At 42.9% G+C, this 17,706-nt stretch overlaps 1 protein-coding gene across 1 annotated transcript in view; it reads right to left on the bottom strand.

Annotated features, from left to right (window-relative positions):
- Positions 1-17,706, bottom strand: part of Tlk (Tousled-like kinase) — a 153,107-nt gene that overhangs the window by 93,364 nt on the left and 42,037 nt on the right. The window contains exon 3 of the mRNA XM_019055137.2: positions 6,030-6,118. Coding sequence (XP_018910682.1) covers positions 6,030-6,118 — 89 coding nt within the window. The remainder of the gene's footprint in view (positions 1-6,029; positions 6,119-17,706) is intronic.

Genomic DNA, 17,706 nt, shown 5'->3' with positions numbered 1-17,706 from the left:
AATCCAACAAATAGACACAGACCTGCAAAGTCTCCATTCATGGAAATCCGGCCAATGACTTCTCGCGAAATCAGGAAGATCGCCGGATCTCGACCATTTTGACGGTGGAAACCCAACCGCGAGAAGATGAGAACCTAGTGGGGTCTCTACTCTAAAATCCATCGTCTCGGGTCTCGGGGAGCGGTGACCCGACAACGAATGGCGGCCGTATTCCGCATTCCGTTTCGAGCCGATCGTCTTGTTTCTACGTGGACACGACCCCGAACGACAGTGGTTTCCTCGACGGACAGTCTACGTCGGGCGCGCCATGGACCGACTAGCGTGCTCCGATGAGGAAGCGCCACGCTGCCATTTACTCAAGAGAAGCAGAAAGTGCCAAAATGAAGTCGAGAGAAACTCCATAGCTCTCATTCTATGACCGTCAGAAGTTCCGGGATTCGGAACTTTTTGGTTCCCATTTCTCCCACTCCATGACCGTCAAAAGTTCCGGGACTCGGAACTTTTTTGTTCCAATTTCTCCCACTCCATGACCGTCAAAAGTTCCGGGATTCTTTATAGATTTTAGTGAAAGTTCCGAGAGGGTTCTGGAAAATGCAAAAGATCTGGAACACTTCAAGAATTTCAAAAGTTCCGGGAAAAATCCAGGAAAATCTCAAAAGTTGCCGTTTCCTCAAGAGAAGCAGAAAGTGCCGAAATGAAGTCGAGAGAAAATGAAACTATGCTCTCCAGTGCTCTCATTCTAGGACCGTCGAAAGTTCCGGGATTCTTTTTGGATTTTTCGAAAGTTCCGACTCCGAGAGGGTTCCGGAAAATGCAAAAGATCCGGAACATTTCGGGAAATTCAAAAGTTCCGGGAAAAATTCAGGGAAATCTCAAAAGTTCCGAAATTTGGTACTAGTTCCGGGAAATGGGGGGCACTCAAACAAACCTTTTGGTACACTCGAAGATGAAATTCGTCTGTTTTCAATAATAATTCAAAAAATTTCTGAGAGTTTTTTCTAAGACTGAGGGTTTCCTTCGATAAAATTTTCCGCTCGGACATTACTAGGTCTATTTTTCTCAAAATTTCAATGAAGCACTGACTGCTATCTTCTGTGAGATGGCGGCCCAGTTTTCGCTGATGAATTTGATGCTAAACGGACTGAATTGAGTGAGAACGGCTAGGCTGCGCGTTCGCTGGGGATCAGCGAGTGTCGCGGTTGTCAGGTGCGCGTCGCAAATCCCGCGACGAGAAACAAATCGGTCCCCGTCGAAACCTACCAAGTCCGTTATCTGTAGAGCCCTCAGCTCTGTAAGAATACCTAAACTCCAGGGTTCATCAGATTAACGTACATACTTGGTTTCCACACGGCCCGATTCGAATGCTATCGCGCCAGAGAAGAGCGTCGTATGAACAATCGAGTGTTGCCGAAATTCCGCAGAAAAAATACTTATTTACACCATAAGTTGTGATGTTTCTTAACCAGGGTGTCTACTATAACAGGTTAGCCAACAATCGGTACTTTTATATGACTTCTTCAGTACATACCCAAGAAATTCAGTGCCTCCTCAACAGAAAAATTCAGTACTTTATCAGTGCCTACATTTGAAGAAATTCGAAAAATTTCAAATATTTGAATTTCTCGCTCAAATTTTAACAAAAATGACAAAAATTCTGGAAGTTCTTGCGGAATATCCGTACTTTTATAGTACTTCCGGGCCATCCTCAAAAAATCAGTACTGTATCCGGACTTGTAGACACCATGTTGACCCTTTCAGATCTGTAGTTTATGAGTAAAAAATCATCCATTGTAAGAAAAATATTCACACACGTGCCCAGTAAATGCTTACATTATCGAAGAAAAAATGGACGTATTTCTGTCAAACGGAACTATGCGCATTATGATGTGAGCCCTGTTATGCACATGTTCTTATGGGTCTCAGGGCTCATGTCTTAATGCACATAGTTCGGTTTGATAGAAATACGTCCAAATGACGTTCGAGGCATGTACGGCGCACGTCAGAATAGGAGACGAATGCCTCGCTCGATCCGACAACTCCTGTGACGTCACTACCGCCGGATCCACACTTGACCATGCAATGGCCGCCGCAGTCGCGGAGTTCAACGCGGCCAACCAAGTTTTTCACTTCGGACGCGATGCGACTGGACCATCCGAAAGTGGCGTGTCGTGCTTGGCGATAAATCCATATTTCTAGCTTTCGAACCTACGAAAAAAGATCAATTCCTTTGAATAAATCTTAATAATAGATCCTTCATCGTAATTTCAAATTTGAAAACGCTCCATTTCCAACTGCGCACAGAGGAGCGAGCCTTCGGGAATGGTCGAAATTACAATTTTTGACTAAAACTGCGAAGTTTGATGCTCACCTCGTCAAATCGTAAATTTTGAGGGGTGCTGTGCTACTTGCAGAAAATTTTACAAAAAAACCAATAGTCCCGCTTTTTGACGTCTTCAGTGATATAATACAAGCACAAAATGTCCAACTTCGCCTACTCAACTTTCGCTGCGTTTCGACGCGTCTACACTCGAAAAACTTCAGTGACAAGGCGTGAATGATCGATTATATATATTTCTCCATTTGAAACTACGGTTCGAAATCGATTATTAGGTTGTTCGTTGCGAAACCCTGTGCATCGATCTTTTACCACAGGTTTAAATAACAGATCAATCGATAAATCGAAAATCACGCCACGCCACTTCAGGGTATCGATTGTCGACGTTATCGAACGGCTTTGATCGACAATTGTAATTCTCGTGCAATTTCTGCAGTTTCCGTCTACAAATCTCCCGAAATCGGATTTTAGAAAGACACAGGTATTCATAGGGGTCAAGAGAGAGCAAGCGAGACACATCATCCATTCGAGGAATCCAAGGTCAACCCGACGTCATTGCGATTGCCATCGATGGAGGCATCAGCGCCTCCCGTTGAGTTCCACGACGCACCAGTGGCGTGGCGTGAATGATCGATTATCGATATTTCCCCACTTGAATCCGCGGTAAAGAATCGATTATGAAGGCGTTCGTTGCGAACACTCGGATAATCGATCCTTTTCAATAGGTTTGAATTACGGATCAATCGATATATCGCAAAGCACGCCACGCCACTGCGACGCACGGCTGAAAAAGCCCGTGTTTCGGTGGCTAATTGATGCGGGAAGATGTTGCAACAACTAACGACGGGAGGCACGCTCGAAAGGAGAACCAGAAGGAAAGAGAATGGAAAAGGGAACCCGAGATGAGCAGGCTGAGGTAAGTACGTCGTCGAAAGGTAAATGAATGAGCGGCGAGGGGGCAAGGGGGGCGGGTTGGGGGGGGGGGAGCGGGGGGCGACTGAGCCGGAGTAAATCAATGCTGGGTAGTGGTGACGTAGAGGACGACTAAACTTGTCTGAAGGGAATGGCAAGGAGCAAGATGGACGCAGCCTACACGCTATGACGTAAAGAACAAATAACAATACCTCTTTTAATTTCTTCATTTCCCGTCAGTTTTTGCCCGGCGTGTTTTCTTGCCCACAAGTTGGCAACACTCCGTTTCGACCATTGAGACGCAAGTGGAGTAATCGATATTTTTCCAAGCTGTTTTTGTTTCGGCTGGAATCGATTATATGCGATGAACGGAGAAAAAAGAATGCTACGAACTTGCTAGAGTGGACTACAGTATCATTATAGGGAGAGTATGAACAACTCGATTTACGTAGCTCTTAGGGTCCAAAAGGGCGACAACGTGAACAACGAAAATCGCTGTAAAAGTGCCGCTGCCAACCTATGCATTTGGAAGATCACTCAATATGGCCGACAGCGCATTGCAAACAAGCGTTTTTAGGGATTAAAACATTGAAACTGAGAGGGTGTATGCGAAATCAATGATTTATACGTGCTCTGATAATTTTTGATCAGTGTAGATAGTTGAAATGTGAAAATTGGTACCACTGAATAATTGGAGTTAATAGGTTGCCTCCCCATGTCGGCCCCAAGAGCTACATGCCCTGATCAAACCTGACCTTCAAATTTTCGAGTTGTGCATACTCTCCCTATAAACGTACTCTTAAGTGGGCTATTCGACGGAGTAAGAATTTAAGTGCCACTGAACACGTTTTCTCATTCAGACTTTCACGCAGAACACGTTAAATTTACCAAAAATGATGAGACCTTGACGAGAGAAAGAATCGTGATTGGGATTACTGACATTATATGAAGTCAGGCGTACGGTGTGCCGCACCCTGCAACTTAACTTTAATTCGAATCGGTAATCGAAACCGAACTTATCATTCGGCAAATACATAAGGCTCTTATTTCGCGAACTTTTTTCCTCCTTTGATACTTGATAAAAATTAAAACCATGTTAGTAATAATACAGATTGATAAACGAAGGGCACTCAGGGACTGATGCCTGAGTGCCAATATCATTCTGCTCGGTAAGTAGCACTTGACATTTCTGCTGTGTTTACTAAGAAAAAATTAGTAAATAATGTAAAAAAAGGTAGGTTTTCGTTCATAAGTCCATGCTTCAAACTACAAACTAGTGGTTAGTGGGTGTACAACAACTCTACAGAAAATAATCATGGCTGATATGAGTTTCATGATTATTTTCCATTCATGGTTGACTCAATCTCTGGATCGATAGATACGTTGTGAGAAAAAACTAAAGCGTTAATGAATGGTGAGTTGAACCTCGGTGACTAAAATTCTACGAGCTAAAGAAAATGTTTAACGTGGAGTCAGAAAAATCGACACATTCTACGATCTTGGTTGGAATAGTCCTGAAAGCGATTTAGATTGTGTCCACGGAAAACATTCCAAGAATATGTTCTCTTAAATTCTCCATTGAAAGGGAATCCTCCGCCGCCCTTGAGAAAATTGTTGGACTGAAATCTGTGCTTAGACCAAATTGGCCGAAAATTAGAAAACGCCGTAACATACGAGATTTGCCAAATTCCCCTCGAATAAAAAGTGTATTTTTGAGGAAAGATAAAATTATTTTTCCTTGAAAATTTCAGATATTTTAGATTAAAATGCGAACAAAATGGCCTGGGAAATCGGAAGAGGGAAAGTCAAATTTTTCCCAATAAATTCGTATTTTATGAAAGGAAATGAGGCAACGTCTGGAAGCTTATACGGCTTTTATCCTGATAAGCAGGGCAGAATCAATGGATACACGGGCGAAATGGGATGACATACGGTCAGAGGCTGACTGTTGCGATGTAACAGTACACACATCCTGTATCTGAATCGTCCAAACCGACCTCCAACAGTTCCGATCGGTGACCAACGGTGACCTCTGTCAGTCCGGTGCCCCCCCCCCCCTCCCCCGGGCCAACGGCGATCGCGACCGGTCGCTGAGACTAGTCGCTCATTCCGTCGCGTCGACGAGGGGACCCGTTAACCCTAATGAAAAATAAGCTCATCTCATTTTTAATACAGTTAAACTCGCCTCTAGTTGCCAATTTTGTGCTTTCCGTCACTGACTCGGCCTCTTCGCGGATGTCATGTCCGCAGGATTTTCCAATTTTCTACGGAGAAAAAGTTCCTGTTTGATGTGCTGCGACATGAATTTCCTTGTGAAACAATAGGAGATACCCTTGCTATAAACCAGGGTGTCTACTAAAACAGACTGGCCATAAATCAGTACTTTCACAGTCCTTTTTCTGTATTCCCAAGAAATTCAGTACCTCCTTAACAGAAAAATTCGGTTCTCTTTCAGTGCCTCCATTTGACGAGATTCGTCAAATTTTACACATTTGAATTTCTTGCTTAAATTGCGACAAAAACGAGCAAAAAAAAAATGAGAAAAATTCCGGACCTCCTTACGGAATCTCCGTACTATTTCAGGACGTTTGGACCGCCCTTAAAAAAATCAGTACTATTTTCGGATTTGCTTCTGACTGATAGTGAGAAGCAACGATTTGACGGATTGTTTCCCCTCCGAAGCTGAGTCACGTTTCGTTTTCTTGGACTTCTCTATAATTCCTATCCTTGGGACAGCGGGGGAACCCTGAAAGCAGTAAAAAAACGATGAAATCCGACTTACCCGTGCTCCGATGAAGCGCGCTTCCAACAATTCTTGTTTCCGGGGATCCAGCGCAGCTTGGAAGTGATGCTCCATCTTCACGCCAGCGCCTGAAAATCATACGAATACAACGTCAAATCAAATTATCAAAAGCGACAAAAAAAACGCGAACCTATCAGTAGGTTTAAGCATGGAGAAGCGGTCGCAAGGCATATTGGCGCCTGCAAGGCTGAAGGAATACTTCACGCACTGCGCCAAACAGTGAGGTCGGCGTGGAACGCATTAGCGCCTACTAGATTGCATAAATACTTCTCGCATCACGCCAAACGCAGTGCAGTCGGTTAGTTAGCCTAAAACGCACATTAGCGGCTACAAGACTGCATGAATACTTCACGCATTGCGCGCTTTAATCGTTGTATTGTAATTTATCGTTGTCGACTACCATTCACAATCACCATTGAGTCGTTCAGTTTGGTGTTAACCTTTTAAATTCGTGTTGGTATGTACATGATGTATACATAATAAGAATACTGTGGTGTTGGTTGGTGGTGTTTGTGTTTACTATTATTATCCGGATTTCTTTTTCATCCGGATCGGGCCCGGCACCAATTAATCCGGATAATCCAGAGTCTACTGTATTGGCCGTAATAGAGGGGATACCCCACACTTTTCTGAGGGTATACCTGTATGTATATCAAGTCAAACTCTCCATGCGAAGATAGGGAGCGAATACTTTCACAGGATTGCAACTATATTTGGGGGTGATTCAAAAAATGAAAACGCGGCGACCCTGTTGCTGTATTTTGCTCCCTATCTGTGCTTGGAAAATTTTGACTTGATATGCTCTCAGGGTAGCGTGGGATATTCCCTTTATTCTACCGTGCTAAGGAAGAACGCCGTATGAACATTCGAGAGTTGCCAAATTTCCCTCGATAAAACATGTTTTCCTTACAACATTTATGCATATTTTCCGTGAAATTTTCAGGTATTCTCGATTGAATTGCGTACAAAATTTCTTGAAAAATTTGGAAACTAATATTCGCAATTTTCCCAGAAAATTCGGTTTTTATCGGAGGAAACTTGGCAACGTCTGAAGGTTCATACCGCGCTTTTCCTTAGCACGGCAGTATTCCTGCCTCAACTCTGAGAGCTTTTTCGGAACTTTGGAGTTCGTTCCAGAGAAAACCAGTGGCACCATCGCGTTTCTCGCGAAAATTTACGCAAGAAAATGCGCTTTAACAGCGAATTCCCCGTACGTGCGAGAGCTCCATCTGAGCTTGTGGGCTGTTCTGCGGATCTTGTAAAAGTGCGGAACTTCGGATCTAATGCGTATTTTATGGTTTCCAATGCAGACAGTGGAGAATTTGCATGTAATTTTTTTATTGCTTCATCAGAAAGTGCTTAAAGAGTTGATTTCACAGTATTTTCTATCTTTATTCTGATATGGGAAATAGTATAAAAATAGATTCACTGGAAAAAAAAAAAGAAAAAAAAAACACACATTGAATCTTGAGTCCAGACTCTTAAAGACATCGACAAGAAAAAGTACTCTTGATTCAGTCAGAATCTAGCTTAAATCAAGAACCAAGCCTCTTAATTTCAGCGGATTTCGTTTTGGTTCAAGCAAAAATCCGATTGAATCAAGAGTATTTTTTCTTGTCAATGTTTTCAAGAGTCTGGACTCTAGATCCAATGTATTTTTTTTCAGTGTTTGGAAGTGAGAAAATGCACCGCCTAGTGACGTCATCTGGCGGCATTTCCCAATTAAACACACGTATTTTAGCAGATTAGATAATTTTATCATATCTTCTCCAATAATCGTTCAATTCATGAACCAAGGGTGTCCTCGCGTGTTCAGTTCACTCAGTAGTTTCCACTTAAACACGAATTTCATCAATAGACACTTGCAGATTCTCTATTTTGCGGACACGGACCATTTTTCCGGACTACACGCGGATGGTTTGAAACTTCTCCACGGATCTTCCAGTGCTTTTTCCGTACATCTTTCTAAAAATCCAAGGATAGTACCGATTATAGAGGGCACGAACCGAGCGAGGTGCGCTAAGCAGGATCTAATAAACGGAATCTGGCTTCAGGTAGACCACGATGTTGAATCGTTGCGCGCTGCGCTACGCCGCGCCGCGTCGCGTTCTACGGACGACGACGACGTCTCTCGCCGGCTCCGCGCCACCCCCTTCCCGCTTCCCACGGCCGCGGAGCAGGGGGTGAAGGGGGTTAAAGTCTTCACTCGGCGGATTGTTGGCAGGCTCATTTCATCTTAATGTCGACGAGGATTGTGTGTGTTTGTTTGGACGCCTGTGTGAGTGGAGCATCTCGCAGTCAACAGTACGGAGACTTTCCTACCACGTTATGCTACGCTATCGATCCGCCTTATATTTATAGAATAACTTAGTCGTGCCCCGTGGCCGCCCCCCCCCCTCTTCTCGCCCCCTCCCCGTTCGTCGTGTCTCTTTCTCCTTTTTGCACGAGTCTCCGTCTGTCTATGAACTAGCCTCTCGCTGCAGGTGTTGCTGCGCGCCCGTCTTTTTGCGAAAATCATGTTCCTTGTCGAGCTTAAATACATACTGAAGCCCCCGCCATTCGCACCTACAGCCGGTATCGTTGCACTCTCCTCTTCCCCGCCGCTTCAGTTTTCGCCTCTTCTGCCCATCTCTCCTCTTCCCTCCCACCCATCCTCTCTGTGGATCTCCAGCTTCCATTTTCGAGGTGCCTTCCTTCATCATGTTCGTTTGCGAATGCGTTTTCCATTCTCTTTGGACCTCCGAGTCACTAGGTTTTAGTTGCGTTCTCTTGAGGCATCAGGTCAACTGTTGGTTACCCGATGAGTACGTTGAGTGTTTGACGATCGTTCTTGAAAACTTGCTGACTTCTTGCTAATTACCCGATGACTGTCATGGCGGGTCATCGGCCAACGCAATTGCCCAGCACCTGGCACCAAGACCGCTGGGCGTCGAGATAACCTCAATGTCTACTTGAGCTACCATGATAGTCACATGACGAAAGTTTGTCATCGGGTAATCCATGAAAAATCAGCAACGTTTTTTCTCTGATGCCTTCAGAGAACGCATCTTATGACAGATGTCCGTTTCTGCCCTTCTCAAGATGAGGGTGCCCTATTCAGCGTGTAAATGTTGAAATTTAACGATAAAAATCGCTTTTCGGCCCATGCATTGTTAATTGAGAGGAAGATCGAATTCAGGACGTTGGTCCTTCCTCTGCGATGTTACGTCAGGGACTTGTCTTTTCACTAACAAGAGTGACGCGGACGTTAGCTGACATTGGTAGACAAAGCGATAGACAAAGAAGACAAAAAAAATATGGACGGACGCTGTTGGAAGAGGAGGGTAGTTCCAATGGGCTAGCTAACGGCAACCCACGGGAGACCCTAAAGTTTGTCCATCATTTTCTCCCTTGGTCTTTAAGAGCCACTCATTTCGATCGATAGGATCGCTCCATACTCTTTACGTCTTCTTTGCCTATCGCTTTTTCTACCAATTTCAACAATCAGCCCGCAAAAAATATCCGAGCGCGTGGCGTCGGTGCCCATCTCTTAGGCGGTCGTCCAGGGCTCCAGCAGTGGCCATTCTCGAAATATGGCAACACTGTTTCTCCTCCATTTAAATGTACGTAAAACTATCGATCCTTGGTGAGGAAGCTTGCCTCACCTAAAATCGATATTTATGATGGAATTGAAGTGCCGGCTCGAGGCATCCTGTAGTCACCCTAATTTGCGAACACCTGAAGATATAAGGGAATTGGAATTCTCGCTGTTTGTGGCCTGGTGCTGGTCAACCTAGGTGTGAAGTTTAGAAGGAATTCTAATTAACGCGACCTGAGATTTGGCAGCGAGGCGCGCGTTTGCTAGTAGGTCGTCAGTGGGTCGTGATGCTTTTTCCATCCGGGATTGTGAAGGAGCTTCGCCCGATTTTAGGCGCTCCCGGCTCCAGCAGCATTCACAATCAGTTTCAAATCCATTCCAAGCCGACTTTCCTTCCTCACCAGAAGCGATACTTCTAAGTTGGCAACAATGCTTTCCCTACATTTAAATGTATACATGGAAAGTCCAGTCAATCTAGCATTTTTCTGGGAAAATCTATATATAGAAGGTTTTTTTGCGGAAACATGTTGCATTAGGCAACCAGAACAACATATCAAAAGTTTACCAAAATCGGCCGTCCGCTAAGGCCGCCATCTTGAAAAAAGGGGGGGCGGGGGGCCAAAATACGCCGCCGGCGACCGGTTTTTTAGCTTTTATCTTGAAAAATATCGATGCTACGGAAAAATGTCACTGAACCTTTTAAAAAGATCATAAAATTTCCTATTAGAAACACTATACATTTATCAAGTTGCGACTTCTGGTTCGTGAGATATGGCGGTAGTTTCCTGCGGCTAGGAAAGTCAAATCTTGCGAGAAATCACGTTTTTTCAACAAAATCTGTAATTATCTTAAAAACGGCGAGTCTGAGGCAAAAAAGTGTTCTCACCGGAATGAAAGAGCATGAAATTTCCATGCTAAAAATGCTTATGAATTCACTAGGGGGTCCGCCCCCGGAGCGCTATGCGGTCCGAACCAACGGCGGCTACTACGCGGTGAGGCTCGGCTTGGCCGCGCCATGCATTGTTGCGGTCCAAGATGAAACGGCTTCACTTTTTTGGTAGATTTACCGCGAGGGTAAGTCATATTATCCATTTAAATATGTGCTAATTTCCTTTCATCATGAACCCCCCCCCCCCTCCCCCTTAGGTCATGCATGTTGTATAGTTAACAAATGTCAACGGTCGCGCTTGAAGATAATGTTATTATTTTATGCTTTCTTATTCAAATTAAATTTGTCAAACAACAAATCTTCTTTTTTCAAAGTAACTAAAAGGAAATGAATTAATACAAAATATAGAAATAGGAATAAGACAAGCATTTCTTCGTTTATTACCTTAAGCGGTGGAATCGTTTATTAATACCTATGTGTTGAAAAGCATGATGGTCTTGAAGGTTCAATTGTTTTTGATGGATACGAACAAAAAGCGCAACAGATTCTACAAAAAGCGTTGAAAGGTGACGACGTTATAGCTTTAAGAAATGTCCTGCCTTAATTTTTTGTGAGGACACTCCTCTATCCGTGGCCCAGGACTTGCTTCTATCTATAATGAAAAGAATGAGGCGCGTTTGATTTGCTTGCTATCGAAACACTTTACTACAGGGAGTCAAGTTAAAGTATCTCAAGCAGAGGACGATGCGGATACTCTCATCGTAAATGAAGCTCTCAGTCTGCCGAGAGGAACGAAGAAACAAGTTGTTATCGTTGGTAGAATACCTATATTGAGAGAGTATGGCCACTGGGCCCCATGGAGAGACTTTTAGGACCCAAAAATGGCGGTGCTTTGTTTTGGTTTTTGTGGATAGGAGGGGGGTCATTGGCAACTTTTGACGGTTTTCACCAACCGCACTTGCTGCCAACCTTACTACATCTAAGATAATTTTTCTCAAAAATTGCACACGATTAGCCTTAAAAATATGTAAAGAATCGCAATAGTGCATTTGGGTAAATTTCTCGTTACGATAAGCAAAGAAAACTACAATTTGAGTCATTTTGCATCACATTAATTTATGGCGTCCGCCATTTTTGGGTCCTAAGGGCTCCATTCAGCCTAAGATGGCTGAGCCAATCAGAGGTGGTAACACCGGTGGCCATACTCTCTCAATATAGGTACTCTAATCGTTGGTGAAGACATTGACCTCCTTGTTCTAATGATAGCTTTGACGCCTGCATCAAGCGACGTCCTATTACTCAAACCAGGTAAGGGCAAATATGCAGCCCAAATTTTTAGCTCAAATCAATTGCGAACATCGAATGTAAATTTGAAGAAGAGCATTCTGTTTATCCATGTCGTCAGTGGATGTGATACTACTTCAGCATTTCGTGGCAAGGGCAAAGGCAAATTTATTAAACTGTTGGAAAAATGTGGCGAAGTCTCTTGTATTGCTGAGAAATTTGATGAAACCGACTGCACTCAAGATGAGCTTTGTCAAGCGGGTGAGCAACTCGTTCTTTTGCTGTATGGTGCTGAAAAATCAGTTACTGCTTTGAACAAATGCAGATTTCAATGTTTTAATCGTGCTTTGGCAAGGCAAAAACTGAGGTGAAACTGCAAACGTTGCCTCCAACTTCAGATGCGTGCAAACAACACTTCTTACGTGTATATTATCAAGTTCAACTCTGGAAAGGAAGAAAACGGAATCCCAAAGAATAGGGGTGGAAATCTTCGGAACTCAGGCTTCTCCTTGTGCCTATGCTCAACCCGCCTGACCCCCCCCCCCCCCCCCAAGAACATTTGCAAATCATCTCATGTACATGTTCGAAAGGCTGTAGTAACCGCTGCTCTTGTAAGAGAGCTGGTCTACCATGCAGTGACATTTGTCTACATTGTTCCGGCTTGGGATGCAGCAATCAAGCAGAAACACTCATCGAAGAGGAAGCAGAGGATGAATTTAAACTCCCTCTTTCTATATTTTGTATTAATTCATTTCCTTTTAGTTACTTTGAAAAAAGAAGATTTGTTGTTCGACAAATTTAATTTGAATAAGAAAGCATAAAATAATAACATTATCTTCAAGCGCGACCGTTGACATTTGTTAACTATACAACATGCATGACCTAAGGGGGGAGGGGGGGGGGGGTTCATGATGAAAGGAAATTAGCACATATTTAAATGGATAATATGACTTACCCTCGCGGTAAATCTACCAAAAAAGTGAAGCCGTTTCATCTTGGACCGCAACAATGCATGGCGCGGCCAAGCCGAGCCTCACCGCGTAGTAGCCGCCGTTGGTTCGGACCGCATAGCGCTCCGGGGGCGGACCCCCTAGTGAATTCATAAGCATTTTTAGCATGGAAATTTCATGCTCTTTCATTCCGGTGAGAACACTTTTTTGCCTCAGACTCGCCGTTTTTAAGATAATTACAGATTTTGTTGAAAAAACGTGATTTCTCGCAAGATTTGACTTTCCTAGCCGCAGGAAACTACCGCCATATCTCACGAACCAGAAGTCGCAACTTGATAAATGTATAGTGTTTCTAATAGGAAATTTTATGATCTTTTTAAAAGGTTCAGTGACATTTTTCCGTAGCATCGATATTTTTCAAGATAAAAGCTAAAAACCGGTCGCCGGCGGCGTATTTTGGCCCCCCGCCCCCCCTTTTTTCAAGATGGCGGCCTTAGCGGACGGCCGATTTTGGTAAACTTTTGATATGTTGTTCTGGTTGCCTAATGCAACATGTTTCCGCAAAAAAACCTTCTATATATGGATTTTCCCAGATGACCCTTATTTAGAGCTAAATTGACTGGACTATCAGTTTCAAATCCATTCCAAGCCGACTTTCCTTCCTCACCAGAAGCGATACTTCTAAGTTGGCAACAATGCTTTCCCTACATTTAAATGTATACATGGAAAGCAATCGATTCGGGATTATTTCGAACTTAATTTAAAGGCTAGAAATTTAAAGAAATCCAATCACGTCTAGAAGTGTATCGTCATGTTGCTTTTTGACATAGGGCTTTACAGATCCCATCTGGGGTGCAAATTACCGCGTGGTAGGTACAGACAAAATGGAGGAAACTCCCTAAAATAGTTGAGACTGACCTTTTCTTTTATATTTTTGTTCGAAGGGTTTCATGCTTATAAATGTTCTTTTCTTGCTTTTTCACTTTAAATTTTTTTTTCTTAAAATATTTTATAATTGTATTGGTAAGACTATTAGGGCGCTTCTTAAAAATGTATTGCAATTTTAATCAGCAAGTTTTGTTGAGTTTTTGCGAAAACCCAGCGCGTTGCAGGAAATTGCGGAGGCATAGAACAATCTGAACCCCTTGGACTCCATGAAAGCTTATAACTCGCAGACCTATCAGGAAAGCGGTATACGATTGCCTACCTCCGAGGCTATTCCTTCAAGTTCCCCTCGATCATCTTGAAATTCCATACCAGGGCTACAAGTTAACTCAGATTTCAAAATTTCCCGACCTATCCATAACTTTTTTCCCCCATACTTTTTCTGAAAATGCTTTAAACAAAAAAATGTTTGCACAGAGCATCTTGAATTGAAACTATAAAAATTCGAGAACATAGAGACAGAAGTTCTGATTTTCGGCGATGGAGCGTGTGAACGTGGAGAGAAGTACTTACACATTATTGTTAGAAGACAAAATTGCAAGGTTCATCACCGGAATTTCCCGACTCTCTAGGGTTGGTTTAAATTCTCTGAATTTTCCCGGCTTCAATTTATTTTCAAAAACTTGCCACCCTGCGAACACGTTGGACACTGCCCAACTTCTTAGGGTTGGTTTAAATTCTCTGACTTTTCCCAGTTTCAATTTATTATCAAAAACTTTCCATCCTCACTGGAAAGAAAACACATTGGATCTAGAGTCCAGACCCTTAAAACATCGACAAGAAAAAGTACTCCTGATTCAATCAGAATCTAGCTTAAATCAAGAACCAAGCCTCTTAATTTCAGCGGATTTCGTTTTGATTCAAGCAAAAATCCGATTGAATCAAGATTATTTTTTCTTGTCAACGTTTTCAAGAGTCTGGACTCTAGATCCAATGTGTTTTTACTTTCTCGCTCCCATAGGGTAGAGAGGAAGTATTGTCATCCTCCAAAAAAAAAAAAAAAAAAAAGTTGAAATTTCATCATTTCTAGACGTTTTAAGGTCCCAGGAGTAAAAATAACCATACTTGAAAAAATGTGTGTCCGTCCGTGTGGCGTCCCCCAAATCTGTCTACAGCGATATCTCAGAATCTATCTGTTCGATTTCATTCAAAATTGGCACAGGACACCATATCTATGGTCTCCTTATGCACGTTCAACGATTTTGAGGTACGCTAAAATTTGGGGGGGCTACGCTCAATTGTCCATTTTTAGCAAAATCACACGGAAAGCTCATTTTGAAAGACTGTAAATTTTGAAAAATGTCTTTAATTCTTTAACAATGGGCATCAAGCACATCACCTGGGTCATTAATTTAAGTTCCAAAAAGATCTTTGGACTAAACTCAAAATTCAAGAGATACGAGGCCCAAAAGTAGGGCACTTTGCTCCGCGAAACAGCTCATTTTCAAGGACTGTAAATTTGAAAAAAAATAAAAAAAATGCCTTCAATTCTTCGAAAGTTGGCATAAGAGCACCACCTGGTTCATTAATTTAAGTTCCTACGAGGTCTTTGGACTAAACTAAAAATTGAAGGGTTACGCGTCATATAGCGAGGAGAGCACTTCGGTCACACGGAGAGCTCATGGACTGTAGATTTTGAAAAAATGCCTTTAATTCTTTGAAAGTTGGCTCAAAAGCACCATCTGAGTCATTAATTTAAGTTCCTAAAGGATTCATGGACTAATCTCATAATTGCAGAGGGGCCGATAGGAAACGCTCAATTCTCTGATAAATGAGTCGGAGCGCTTCTAGATAATAGCAGCAAACGCTTTGAGTCAGGTGAAACCTAGGAATTCAAATGCATTATATAATGCATCATATACTATTTCCAAAATTACTCCGTAGGTAATCACAAAGCAAAATTAGACAACTAATTAGATACATACTCACATTACAAAGGTACTATGAATCATCAAGCTAACGCCAAGAACTGACACTTAGATCTTTATTAAAAACTAATATGTTTGTTGTTAATGAATTTAGAATCCCGGCAGATTCCATCTTTTGCGGTTCCTTTTTACGAGGTACTAAGCACAAATATAATGTAATAATTCGGCACAAATATGACTGATTTAATGCTTGTTAATGAAGGAGGTTATAATTGTTATAACGTGACGTTTGTTGACTTGTCTCTGGTTGACGTTTGTCGATGGCGCTCTCTATTGTTTTCGCTTTGAGTTACGGGGATACGCGGTAAGGAGATGGCGCTCCTGGCGGGCGTGTCGTGAACCTTCCAGCAGGTAGATTCGCCCGCCAAATTTAAAATTTGGGAGATGCTAAGCGAAAACCGTTTAGTTTTAAGACTATTTGAACATCGAATAGTCATTCTACCCATTCAAGTAGATATTTGATGGCTTTTGACCGTGCTTAAGGAGAGATTATAATATAAAATCGTATCTGAAGTATGATGTCAATGAATCTAATGGATCCTAATGAATCGTAGAAAAGCTAAGATTTTTACGGATCGCCATCTTTGACAGGAGACTTAGTTAATCAATTACATATTTAATTGAAGATGCCTCATAAAATCAACAAGTCGAGTCCGAATATATGAATTCACCACATATCGCGAAGACATTTACAATGAAGTTCAATGGTTTGAATAAAAATTTCATAACTATTATCCTGTGATCAAAATTCCAATCAAACTTTATGATTTTGTAAAATTGGCAGTATTTTTCTAAATATTCCAGTAAAAGTGTCTATGCCGGCGCGAAGCGCCGGCTCGAGCGAGAAAGTCCCGTGCGGTCCCCGCACCAATCCGCTAAGCGGATGGGGGGGCGAAGCCCCCCAAATGCCGGCGCGTAGCGCCGGTACGCGGCGCGAAGCGCCGCGCATAAATTGGCCGGAGGCCAATTTTTTTTTTCAATGCTGCCCAACTCTTTGGAGTTGCTTAAAATTCTCAGAGACTTTTCACGGTTTCAATTCATTTTCAAGAACTTGCCACAAAACTGCGCACGTTGAACACCCCGCCGATATCATTTTCCGCAAATGCCATATTTCAGTGGCGTGGCGTGCTTTGCGATGTATCGATTGTTACGCCATTTATACCTATGGAAAAGGATCGACAAACAGGGTGTTCGCAGCGAACACCTTCATAATCGATTATTTACCATAGGTTTAAATGGCATAACAATCGATATATCGCAATTCACGCCACGCCACTGCCATATTTTTTACAAAACTTGATGTTCGTAGACACGGCGAAGAAACAGAACGCTAAGCTCGCGATGTGAACTCGGGGAATGGGTTGGAAGCGACGACGGTAGCGAGCGTCGGAAAAGCACGGCGGTGTAACGTGTAAAACGAGTCGGAGTGAAAAGAGTCAGAGATTACTTAATTTGGCAGATCCGGCGAGCGCGGCTCGATGTAGTCTTTGTCCCTGTTTCCATCCCACTTTCGTCCGATCAATAAAGCAGCCGGCAGCTTCGGTTTCTCGGAAGTGGATATTACAATCTTGTGACGTGGAAACACGAGTGAAATAACAGGGCCAGCGACACGAGCACAAACGCCGACGCGGCTCACCGTCAGCCGCGCCACGTCCACCGTCCCTTTGGCTTCCTCCTTCCGTCCCGCCCGACGTCCTATGCACGCCTCCAAAGTCGAAAGTCGCGTCAAGTTTAACGTCAAAACGGAGAGAAGATAAACAGGGTGTCTGCTAAAACAGGCTGGCCAAAAATCAGTACTCTTTCGGTGCGTTCCCAAGAAATTAGGTACCTCCTCGGAAAAGGAATGAAAAGGGAAATTGGTGGAGCACTGGAAAAGAACAGCGCACACACATTGGATCTAGAGTCCAGACTCTTGGAAACATTGACAAGAAAAAATTCTCTTGATTCAATCGGATTTAAGCTTGAATCAAAACGAAATTAAGAGGCTTGGTTCTTGATTTAAGCTAGATTCTGATTGAATCAAGTGAACTTTTTCTTGTCGATGTTTTTAAGAGTCTGGACTCTAGATCCAATGTGTTTTTTT

The sequence above is a fragment of the Bemisia tabaci genome, chromosome 2, assembly GCF_918797505.1.
Source record: "Bemisia tabaci chromosome 2, PGI_BMITA_v3".
In the NCBI taxonomy this organism is placed as follows: domain Eukaryota; kingdom Metazoa; phylum Arthropoda; class Insecta; order Hemiptera; family Aleyrodidae; genus Bemisia; species Bemisia tabaci.
Note: the sequence above shows the minus strand (reverse complement) of the source record. Positions and strands in the feature narration are given on the sequence as shown.